The sequence below is a fragment of the Scaptodrosophila lebanonensis genome, unplaced genomic scaffold, assembly GCF_003285725.1.
Source record: "Scaptodrosophila lebanonensis strain 11010-0011.00,11010-0021.00 unplaced genomic scaffold, SlebRS2 tig00001418-arrow-arrow-pilon, whole genome shotgun sequence".
Taxonomy (NCBI): Eukaryota; Metazoa; Arthropoda; class Insecta; order Diptera; family Drosophilidae; genus Scaptodrosophila; species Scaptodrosophila lebanonensis.
This window is the reverse complement of record NW_022060744.1, coordinates 1347620-1359108: the sequence shown is the minus strand read 5'-3', so window position 1 is coordinate 1359108 and position 11489 is coordinate 1347620. Positions and strand designations below refer to the sequence as shown.

Here is an 11489-nt window from a genome sequence, read left to right as displayed (position 1 = left end):
GCTGTTCGCTTAAAGCGATTTCTAGTCGATAGCACTAGCTATCGGAATTATTTAGACACGTCATTATTGTATTTTGACAAGCCAATGAGCTTGAATAGTCAATAACAATAATGTTTAATACTCATAAACAACACATTTAGTTGAGCCGCAAGCATCTTAACTGTAGAAAATGGTCTATATAGACCGAAGTAAGTATATGAAATAGACATTTGTTTTGTGTTTTGTCCAACTCTCAATCGTATTATGTAGATGGGCGCGTGTGGGAGAAACGTCCTTGGGACTTGCAGCGCTTCAAAGACATATTTATTGCATTGTGGTTCCTAATTATTCAGTTGTAAGTATAATTTCGGATTGCTATACAGATTATGTTTATCATTAACATGCTTATGCAGCTTTCAGACGCTGATAGCACCGTTTAATAATCCCAACGGCCAAAACCGGGACAATCGCCGTAGCAATGGTTGGGGAAATGGCTGGGGTGGTGGAGGAGGTGGCGGCGGAGGCGGCGGTGGAGGAGGCAGTGGGGGCGGCGGCGGCGGCCCTAGACCTAACAGACGCATAGGACGTATACCACAACAAATGAGCTTGAGTTGTAACGCAGGTGGATGATCTTAGTGGTAGTGTCCACGAGCCATGATGCCTGGACACATGAATTTCATATTTTCAAGCCCTATTTTATCGCATATTTTGCACTTATGACGCAACACTCATAAACTCTACCCGAAGTGGAGTGTTGTCGAACATTTTATTTGGACTTGGGGAATATGGGCGCTACATCAAATCATAGTTGTATAATTTAAATTAATAAGTTTCCTTTTGGATTTTTATTTGTACTACTTTTCAAATTGTTTATACATACCTCGAATCGGTATAGTGAATCTTACGTATGCCTAATACTTATATACAAATGTAAGCAACTTTTTTATTGAACAAATATATATGTACATACATATGCAATATAAAACAAGTGGAGAAGCTAAAATGGGCTGTCCCAACTTTGAAATACTCTGTACATATACATATGTAGAATAATTATGCGTGTCTATGTGTGTGTCTGTGATGATGATGATGATATATGTATGTAACATCCTGCTAAATTGGCCTATCATAATGAAACTTGGCATACGGACTTACAAAAAATAAAACAAACTTGCACAGCGTACACACATAAGGCATCTTTGTGCAAAATTTGGAGTCTCTAGCTCTTCTAGCCTCTGAGATCCAGGTGTTCATACGGACAAACAACACAGACAGGGCTAGATTGACTCGTCTTGTTATGCTGATCAATAATATATATACATAATTTGTGGGGTCTACGTCCTTCTTCTGCATGTTACACTTTTAAGCTCGCGCAAACCTTATACACCTAATTCTGTTTTTACATGGTACTTTTTTACACGATTTTGAAAATTAAAAATTGGTATACATTGTATGTACAAGTGCATATTTTTTTTAGAGATGATCAATGTCTTTTTACACGGTTCTTTTTGGAACCAATTATGTGTATACTCTGGTACATTTCATGTACAGAGTAAGCATTTTTCCATTATGATCAGCTTATTGCGCTGTCCCAACTTGTGTGAGAACATGTGATTTGTTATCGATAACATTTACGCGATCTAAATACTCAGCTGAGAGAGTACTAGGGATGTAAGTCGCAGTGAATACATCAATTTCGATGGTTAAAAAAAAAACCATGCGTCGTCGATGTTTCGAAAAATTAGATAAAAAGGGGGGAATTCAACATTTATGCAAATCAGAAATTAAGTGTGGCTGTACGCATACTTTTTAAGCAAAGAAATATACACACAAACTTTTCCACAGATAACATGTGTAACAATACGAAATATATACCTTAAAATTCATAATTTAATGAAAACAAACAAAAAAACAGTATGATCAAAATTACCTATACCGGTAGAGCATAGATTTTTCTGTGTGATGCGACCGTCTCACAATACATGAAAATGTTCCATGTTTGAGCGACTCATCGCAAACAAAACAACATCGGAAAACATGCATGCATCGTTTTAATAACATTGTGGTTGCTCGATACATCGATGTTATGCACATCCCTCAAGAGTACAAATGCGGCGTTTACTAAGTAATTGGGAAAATGGCGGCAGACTGTTATCCAACAAAAATAGTATAATAATAAAATGCTTAGAACGACATGCAAGTGGAGGAGTGGACGCTAATGTGCAACCAGGAAAAGAGCGGCAGCCTGCGCAGAAATCCCCGGCGGAAAACGGCGATGCTTTCGCAACGAAATATTGCATGGGTCTTGTGGAGTAAGTGGGGAAATAATCTCTGCTCGTTCCGGCGACATTAATGGCTAATATTTACAGAAAATACGACTATGAGAACTACCTGAGTACGTTGTTGCTGCCCCAGGAGCTCCGACAAGCGGCATTTGCACTGCGCGCCTTCAACGTCGAAGTTTCCCGATCTGTTGTTGGCCATGTGAGTGGGAAATCACGGTTCCAGCTTGCAATAACTGAAATAAATATGCAATATATTCATTGCAGCACCTCGAGCCTCAAATAACCAAAATGCGGCTTAAGTTCTGGTACGACTCGATTGATAAATGCTTTGAACCAGCGACGAATAAATCATATGTGCAGGACCAGCCTGTGCTACGCGAGCTGCAACGCACAGTGGGCGTGCGGCGGCTTAATAAAGTCTACCTGCGTCGGCTAGTGACGGCGCGCGAACGTCCATCTAACCAGGCCTTCGATGTGATGCGTGATCTAGAAGATTACGCGGATCAGACCTGCGCCTCGCTAATGCATTTGCTGGTGGAGCTGAGTGGAATACGGGACATAAATGTGGACCATGCCGCCTCCCATGTGGGCAAGGCGCAAGGTATTGTGATGCTGTTGCGCGCTATACCACACACTGGACGACAGCAGGCGGTCGCAGTGCCCCTTGAGGTGTTGGTGCGGCATGGCGTGAGTCAGGAACGAATTTTACGAGGCGCGCCCGACGACAAGGCTGTGGAGGAGTGTGTCTTCGAGGTGGCTAGTGCGGCAAATACACATCTGGAGCTGGCAAGGCAGCTATTGCCGCAAATGCCACGAGTGGCGCGTAAAATCTTCCTATCTGCCGTTGCCACAGGCTCCTATTTGGAAAGACTGCGTCGCGCACACTTCCAGTAAGTCAACGTCAGCTTGATGAGTGCTCAGGCATTTGCTTTAGATATTAACAAACAATGCAACAATGATTTCTTCAACATATTGTTAAGATATGAATATGCAGATTGCACTAGTTGCAGCAACATTCGAAGCAAATGTCAGAGCATTGTGGGAGTATTGTTACGAAAATTATTGTGTCCATAATACCGTTCCAGGCTGACACATGCGAGCTGCATAAAACGCGATTCAATGCTGCCGGCGCGACTCTTTTGGAAGTCGCTGTTCAATAAATTTTGAAGCTGTAAGTTAAGTTCCTTTTATTGTTGAAATAAACTGACCGATCAAGTCAAGTCTGTGAGGCTAAACCAAACACATATGTATATGTATATATGTATTTGTGAATATCGATAACAAAAAAAAAAAAAAAAAAAGAAGCAAATTAGTCAAGTGCCGGTGGGCGCATAGATCTAGCAAAGGAAACCGAAAAAAAGGAGAAGAGAGAAAAACAGTTCTTATCTGCTCCTTGCGCACGCCGGTTTAAATTTTAGTTTTTAGTTTAGCAAGTGTTTGGGATCTTTGAAAAGGGCGTCACACTCGAAAGTAAATGTTTTAATAAATGTGCCACTGTGTGTTTAAAAGGAAAACGGAGCCGTGCAGGATGCACAACAAGCTGAAGCACCGTTTTGTTGAGAATTATTTGCAGTTGTAGAGGCAGAATCCAGTGAAATAGAAATTAGCTATATATTTATTTTTCTATTTCTGTTAAAACTAAGCTGAAATTTATGGTGAGTCCAAAAATTTTCTTCCAATATCTCTGTAGCTGCTAAAAACAAAAGCACTTTTTTCAGCAAAAACAAGCCATTTCTTTTAATCTCGTACACTTTGTTGCGCCCATTCTTGATTTATAACGGTTTTTATAATGCCGTCACTCTCGCACTCGCACCCCCCATAAAAGAAAAAGCTCTGCCAAAGAAGGAGGGACACATCAAGATCGACTCGAGACTCGAGTATAGTGAAATGTCGAACAAATTTGTGTTTGTGTTAAAGAATACGGTAAATTCGTACAAGAGCGGCCGTAATTAAGTGACAGTCTGTAAGTTAAATATTTTCGTATTTAGTCGGCGGCGAGGCAAGGAGCTGACTACACATTATAATATTTTAAGCGAAAGTTAGAAAGAACAACAAAGAGTGCACCAGCTATCAAAAATTCAATTCAATTTCAAAAGCGAAATCAGAGAAATAATAATCGAACTCGGTGGGAGAAATTGTATTGAAAACCCATTGAATCATAATTATTAAGCAAAACTACAAATATTCAGTAAAAAGAAAAAAGAAAAAAAAACATTTAAAAAAAATTTAAACATCAAAAAGCCTAACAAAAAATATTTAGTCTTAAACACTAAGTAGGAACTAAAACAAACGCTCAAAAGCAGCAAAGAAGCAGCGAGGAAAGGCCAGAACAGCAGAATCAACAAAGAGTTATGTACACAGCGAGTAGAGCAGACATGAAGATATTTGCCACCAACATTGATGCTCCGTCATCTGATGAGAGCATCACAGCCACATCCACAGGGATGCAACAGCAACAACGGCAGCAGCAACAGCAGCGGAAATTCAGGCAATGTTTTGCCGCAACTGCTGCCATGCCGAGCCAAACAGTGCTGGTGCAGCAAACGAAACAGCAGAATGTGAGCAATAATACGTCTGCCAAATACAATAATGCCAATGAAATGAGTAACAAGTCGGCGAATCTGCTGCGACAGTCGGTCAAGTTTCATAATCATACCGGCAACAAGCGCCAACAACAACAGCAACAACTCTTTGGTGGCAACAACCACTCCATAGTGCGTAAGAACAGCGGCAACGACTCCAATCTGCAGTCGCCGCATTATTTTCAACAGCAGCAACATATTTCGGCAGCTTCAACAACAACCATTACCACCACCACCAACAACAACAGCGTTTTGATGAAAAATCAAAATATTCAAACAAATGATGCCAACAACAACGACAACAACAATCACTCGGGCATCAAATTAACAACAAAAACGTCGAAAAACCACAAAAAGCGCAATGCGCTGTCCTCATCCTCCTCAATGGAGTCGTCGTATTATCGCAGCTGTTCAGAGTCCTCCGCGGTTGGCACGGAGAAAGCGACAATCGCGAGCACAGCTTCAACAAGTCCAAACGCGCTCGCCCATATTGGCGCAGAATCGTGTTATTCAGCAGTCATAGATCAGCTAATACCAATGCCGCAATCGAAACTGCAAAACGGCACCAGCAACTGCAATGAGAAACAGGTACCTCGCCAGCAATCGCTGTGCTTTTGGAACACCAGCGATCAAGTCTATGTGAAGCCACAAGCATATGTGACAACGACAACGGTAAGCAGTCGACTGACAATTCCTTCATAATTCCTCCTCATCCACAACTCTCTCACTTCGTTTCAGCAACAACATATGTCTGCGCTGTCCTCCAAACAATTGGAGACTAGCAACTTATCGGGAATGTCGAAAACAACGCCCACAACCATCGAGGTAGGCAGCAACAATAAACAGTCGCAACGTAGCCTGCAATACAAGCACCGTAGTCCAGAGCTGGAGCGCACGAACTATCAGCAACAACAGCAGCCGCAGCAGCAGCAGTCGCATTACTATCAAAATTCTTATCCACAGCCAAAGCAGTTGACAATTGCGTCCTTTCTGCAAAAGGAACTGCTGCCTGACAATGAGATTGCCAGCGAGCAGAGCAGCAGCAACAACCGTCATAGCGCTGGCAATAACAGGCACAGCGGTAACAACTATTCACGCCAGCAGCAGCAGCAGCAACAGGGACAATATCAACGTTACGGAAATGCACATTATATTGGTGGCAGCTATAGTCACAACAACAACCACAGCCAGAACAACAGCCACAGCTGCCAGCAACACCAGCAGCAGCAGATGCATCAGCAACATGCTAATTATCGTCGCAAGCACAACAACAACAATAATAACAGCATCGGAATCGGAAAGAAGATGCATTTCGGCTACAGCATTGCCGTAAATGCAAATGCAAATGGAAGTGGTTGTGGAAGTGGCAGTGGCAACGTAGGAGGAGCACAAATCTTGTCTGTCGGCACCCCAACCTCAACGATAGCAACAACATCCAGTGCTTCGGCGGCAGCGACAACTTCAAACAACTTCAATAGACGCCTGAAGAACAACTATTCCAACAATTTTAATCATAATGGGCATCATCCATTAATGTTGGCCACCAGCGGGCCCGTTACGACGGCACATCATCAGAATTTCTACAACCTGACCTACGTCAAGGTCGATGTAACGGACTCGCAACCGCAACCGCAACTGCCAACAGCAACGCACCTCACGGCCTCACCACAGCAGGTTGAGACGACAGCAACAGCCACCGCTGCTGCTGGTGGAGTGGATGGAGGAGGAGGAGGAGAGCCTGTGGCCTTGACAATGACAGGTGTGGCCAACAAACAGACGGCAGCATTGCTCCTAACACCGGCCATCACGCTGACGAAGCCAATAACGCCACAGCCGAATGGTGTCGGCATGTTTGTGCCGCCGCCAAACACATTGCAATACAACGCCGCCATACTGAGTCGCGTCATAATGTCGCCCGAGGTCGGTGGTGCGGGAGATGCTGCCGTTCTGTCGCCAACCACACCCGCCAACATGATTAGATGTGCCCAGCTGGACGAGGCGATTACCGCTGCAGCAGCTAGTGATGCTACAGCAGCAGCAGCAGAGTTACCGCTCGCTGCAGCCACTGTTGTTGCGCTGCAGAGTCCCACCTATGCTGCTGTGCCGCTAATGCTGCAGCCCGTCTCTGTGGAGTCACAAAACAATATTAAGTCGCAGCTGTTGCCCGCAACTCCAATCGGCCATCAACAGCAGCAGCCGCAGCAACAACAGCAACTGATCTTTGGCTTTCCCGATAGTTATCCGACGGCGACGGCAGCGATCTGGAATCATGTCTCCTCGCCGTGCTATCAGACGCCTTTCGCTGCTCTCGGCGCATCGCCCCACAGTCACAACCACCATCAAAATCTTAATCCGAATCAGGTGGAACTGCGTGATAGTTCCGCGCGTAGTTCGATATCTCCCGCATCGTCCGACTGCTCGCTGGCCTCGCTCAGTGAACCACATTGGAGCAATCGCAATCGGTATGTTTGAAAATTTGAACTTCTGTTGCAATGTACTATTATATATAGAGAGAGAGAAAGAAAGCTTTCCAGACTCCATTTCTTTTTATGTCTTGTAGCCAAAGGGTACATGAGTATATTAGGTTTATGGATGTTTGTGTAACAGCCAGAAGAAAGTATATCTGACCTTTTATGCTATATGGCTACAGCGCCTCATCTCATCATATTTTCCGAACGACGTCCGTCCATATGAACACCTGGATTTCAGAGACTATAAGAGATGGAGACACCAAATTGTGTACACAGATGCCCTATATGTGTAGGCTATTCTAGTTTGTTTTATTTTTTAATACCTCACGGAGACTACAAGTATAAGAGCTAGAGACACCAATTTGTACTCCAAGATGTCTTATGTGAATACGCAGAAATTGGTATTTTGGAATTCACATTTCGGAATTTCGCTCACTCCTCCGTCTTCTTCGTGTAATATTGAAATTTCGCTACGTTTTTCGATTTTTTTTTTTTTTTAATTTTCTATACATATCTGCAGAGAGTTTCAAAGTCGGGACACCCGATTTTACAATATATCATATATCTTTATTTGTTATTAAAGAGCGTAGAATTTGATCTGCAAGGGCTTTGCGCGCCGAGCAAAGAACGCGAACTTGTTATAATTTCGCTTTTAATTCGAAAACAGCTTGATGGCTCCAACAATGCAGCGTCATCCGCCGCAACATCAGTCGCACCACCAGCTTCAGCCGCAGCCCTATATGGATCTGTTGTCGCCTACGATGGCATCCTCGAGCAGCACACCCTCGCCTCAGCATCAGGCGCTGCCGCAGCCACAGTTGTCACCACAATTGGCTGGGATGAGTGGAATGCATGGAATGCCACAAGCACAGTTACAGGCGCCACCACCGCAACCACAACAACAATCTTCGTATGGGCCGCCACCACTTTTGGGCGCTGGTGGACATAACTACCACCCGCACTATTGCGGCAACAACTGCGGCTGCGGCTCGAACTCGAATGGATCGAATGCGTCGATATCTTCGATGGCATCTTCAAGCAACATGCCCCTCGCCGGCTGGTACGAGACGATGCTGCCACCGGATCGGTACTTGGTACAGGCACGTAACGTGGAACTGACAGCGCAGCCGGAGCATTTGGTGCGGAACTGTAAATATGATGGACTGTCTGTGGATATTTGGAAACGTTTTCGCTCCGCACAGCAGACGCACAAGATGTTCAAGTTGAAGATGCGTCTGTGGCGTCATCTCTGCCTCTGGATTAACGTAGGTGTTGAGCTTAGAATGTTTATATATCTACCTGACCATAGAAAGGGGTGCATCCATTGCAGCAGCCAATGTTCTCGAGGTTCCGCATCTGTTTAGTTGGCTCGACAATAACCGGATTTGGCACCGACTCCTCCGATATCGATATGTGTCTCCTGCCCCAACAACAGCCCCAGCAACCGGCCCCACATCAGTACCATTACCATAACGAGCAACGCACCGAGGCGTTAATTATCCTGAACCTGTTCCACGAAGTATTGAAGGAGACGGGTACGTTGCTGCAATCATTCCATAGCTCCCTATTGGATATATGTACATACAAAATAATAGTTGTTTCCAACCGCCTATCTGTAGAAATATTTCAGGAATTCAATCTAATTGAGGCGCGTGTGCCGATCCTTCGCTTCAAGGACGGTTTCAACGGCATCGAAGTCGATCTCAATTACAACAACTGTGTTGGCATCAAGAACACCTATTTGCTGCAATTGTATGCGCAGTGTAAGTAATATTATATAGCGTATAGCATGTACACCGATATACCTGTATGTATATACTTATGTATATATTGTCTGCCACAGTGGATTGGCGAACGCGTCCTCTAGTCGTAATTGTGAAACTTTGGGCCCAGTACCATGACATCAATGATGCCAAACGTATGACGATATCAAGCTATTCGTTGGTCCTAATGGTGCTCCATTATCTGCAGTACGGCTGTGTGCCGCACGTCCTGCCCTGCCTGCATGCCCTCTATCCGGAAAAGTTCAATTTGGGGCAGCAGGACTGCGTAGATTTGGACCTCATCGAGCCCATCGAAACGTATGCTACGCACAACACCCAGACTCTGGGAGAGCATTTGTTGGGCTTTTTCAAATACTACAGCAATTTCGAGTATGCATTTAAGCATCGATGAACTATATACATATATATTTATACGACTCTTTACCGTACAGTTTTCGAAACTATGCGATATCCGTACGCACCGGTGGAGTGCTGCCTGTGGCCGTCTGTCGCATGGCCAAGAGCTACAAGAACGATGCGCATCAGTGGAAGGAGCTGAACATTGAGGGTAAATCAAACTGTAGGCAGAGCCTGCCTGATATCTGTACATTCTTATGAACAAACCGCTTTCTGCAGAGCCCTTCGATCTGTCGAATACTGCACGTTCGGTTTACGATTTCGCTACGTTTGAGCGCGTGAAGAGTGTTTTTGCAGCCTCGGCTCGACGTTTGGAGCACTCGCTGAATCTCAATGCCATATTCGCACCCATAGATCCTATCTCGCGCCCTCCACTGCATCAATACCACCATCCAACACAACGGAAGCAACAACAGACATTTTTCATGCAAAATTATGATGGTATTGGCGGAAAAATGGGAAGCACACCACTAGGAAGCCACCCGCCAGCGGCGTCGCATGTTGCCTGAGAGCAGCTAAGATCCTTTATACCAACAATAATCGCAACACCGATGTCTCTATGAAGAACTACTGGCCCAGAGGTTTGTGTGTGTGTTTTTACCATACTTTTGTAGTATAATATTCTGTATTTTGGTATGTTTTGTGGAATATAGTGGTTTTAAGTGGGTTTTTTTATCAATCAAAAGCCGAGATTTAATGTTGTGCATTAGTGCGTGACTGTACCATAAAAGAGTGGAAAATTATGTGAATTTAGTGAAAACAAAGGATTTAGTGAAATTTTTGTGCAATTCGTGAGTTCACTAAAATATGCCAAAAAGAAAATTGAAAAAAAGTATTAATTAGAAAATGTTTTAATCAAATATGAATTATGTGTAATTCTCTAAATTATATTATCGTAATTAATACAGTTTCTACTAATTTATTGTAAACGTAGCCAGAGCAGAGAAGTTCCTCAAATTGAACACAAAAATATAGTATGAGTAGTATGAGTTCCATAAAATCTACTACCCAGATGTGTATTTTTGGACGACCAACTCAAGCTATATTTTAAAATCGACAACGATAAAAGTGCTAAAGTTCGAAATAGCGGTTTTAAAAATAGAACTATAAGATATGTGTGCGTGCCTGTGAAATGTCCGTAAATTTCGGTAAATGTCGTGCGAGAGAAAAAGTATTTCGTAAATGTGCGTAATCGTGAACCCCTAGTATTAACACCCTAACTTCCATCTTGTGCTATAGGTATATATATATATATTTTTATGTTGTCTTTAATCCGTCCATAAATGTGATAAAAAATGCGATCTCATTATTAACTATTTATATACTCGAACTTATCATTAGGCTGGTAAATGCTGTTTATGCGAGCGATCTATAAGAAATCAGAAGGACTTTGGCTATGCAATATGTTAATAATTCCAAATTTTATAGAGTAAACCAAATATTATACAAACACATATATTTTCAACAACTAAAAAGGGTGCGGGCAATCCGTGAGAGAGCACTTTAAATTCATTTTCACCCAGCTATTGAAATACCCATTTATGTAAAGTCCATGAAATGGCACCCAAAGCTAAGTATGTAAATTCAAATTTAACATTTGGAACCACACCACTAAGTTGGATTTGAATAAGTTCGTCTAAAGTTCAACAATTTATATATTATATCATCGGAATGTTTGATGATCATGTTTCCTCTTCAATTTTTTGTAAACATCCACAATATCATTTTAAAGTTGTATTTGCTTTTTTATAATACTATATATTTATGTGAATTTATTTTCCCCGCAAAAGATGTATCAGCCTTCGAGTATTCATGTAATTGAAAAAAGCATTGTAAAATCACACCCAAATAAAAAAGAAATACATATTCGTACAAAAAGTATGCGTTTTTCTTCATCTCTCAATTTAGTACTGTAGTACTGATGGCAACAAGTCGGGATTATGTTTATTGAATTAAAAATAAATTTGAACACATCTGTGATATCATTTCGTA

General features: G+C 42.6%; 3 protein-coding genes across 7 annotated transcripts; all 3 read left to right on the top strand.

Moving 5' to 3' along the window:
- The first annotated feature begins 44 nt into the window (after positions 1-44).
- On the top strand, positions 45-961 carry LOC115633314 (glycine-rich selenoprotein). Its single transcript, XM_030530743.1, has 3 exons — positions 45-188; positions 250-334; positions 393-961. Exons 1-3 carry the CDS (start codon positions 170-172, stop codon positions 607-609), a joined length of 321 nt encoding a protein of 106 aa, XP_030386603.1. The 5' UTR covers positions 45-169; the 3' UTR covers positions 610-961.
- Positions 962-2088: 1127 nt separating this feature from the next.
- On the top strand, positions 2089-3508 carry LOC115633388 (NADH dehydrogenase (ubiquinone) complex I, assembly factor 6 homolog). Its single transcript, XM_030530831.1, has 4 exons — positions 2089-2291; positions 2349-2463; positions 2529-3154; positions 3350-3508. The coding sequence occupies exons 1-4, from the start codon at positions 2089-2091 to the stop codon at positions 3429-3431; spliced, it is 1026 nt and encodes a 341-aa protein (XP_030386691.1). The 3' UTR covers positions 3432-3508.
- A 140-nt stretch (positions 3509-3648) lies between these two features.
- Positions 3649-11363, top strand: LOC115633306 (poly(A) RNA polymerase gld-2 homolog B). 5 transcript variants are annotated; one of them, XM_030530728.1, is made up of 10 exons: positions 3649-3919; positions 3983-5518; positions 5585-7308; positions 7985-8582; positions 8651-8852; positions 8913-9080; positions 9161-9470; positions 9533-9648; positions 9717-10078; positions 10839-11363. In XM_030530728.1, the coding sequence occupies exons 2-9, from the start codon at positions 4616-4618 to the stop codon at positions 10004-10006; spliced, it is 4311 nt and encodes a 1436-aa protein (XP_030386588.1). In that variant the 5' UTR covers positions 3649-3919; positions 3983-4615; the 3' UTR covers positions 10007-10078; positions 10839-11363. The 5 variants fall into 5 exon arrangements, with proteins under 5 accessions (XP_030386588.1, XP_030386586.1, XP_030386589.1 ...); XM_030530726.1 differs by having other exon boundaries at positions 8648-8852; XM_030530729.1 differs by having other exon boundaries at positions 3650-3919; positions 8648-8852; positions 8937-9080.
- The last annotated feature ends 126 nt before the right edge of the window (positions 11364-11489 follow it).

Bases quoted from the DNA above. Each gene is read 5' to 3' on its own strand.
- LOC115633314 (XM_030530743.1), top strand. The intron at 335-392 runs GTAAGTATAATT...ATGCTTATGCAG, and splicing joins TGGTTCCTAATTATTCAGTT to CTTTCAGACGCTGATAGCAC.
- LOC115633388 (XM_030530831.1), top strand. From the start codon at position 2,089: ATGCGGCGTTTACTAAGTAATTGGGAAAATGGCGGCAGACTGTTATCC. The intron at 2,292-2,348 runs GTAAGTGGGGAA...TAATATTTACAG, and splicing joins TATTGCATGGGTCTTGTGGA to AAAATACGACTATGAGAACT. The intron at 3,155-3,349 runs GTAAGTCAACGT...ATACCGTTCCAG, and splicing joins CTGCGTCGCGCACACTTCCA to GCTGACACATGCGAGCTGCA.
- LOC115633306 (XM_030530725.1), top strand. From the start codon at position 4,616: ATGTACACAGCGAGTAGAGCAGACATGAAGATATTTGCCACCAACATT. The intron at 9,081-9,160 runs GTAAGTAATATT...TGTCTGCCACAG, and splicing joins GCTGCAATTGTATGCGCAGT to TGGATTGGCGAACGCGTCCT. The intron at 9,471-9,532 runs GTATGCATTTAA...TTTACCGTACAG, and splicing joins AAATACTACAGCAATTTCGA to TTTTCGAAACTATGCGATAT.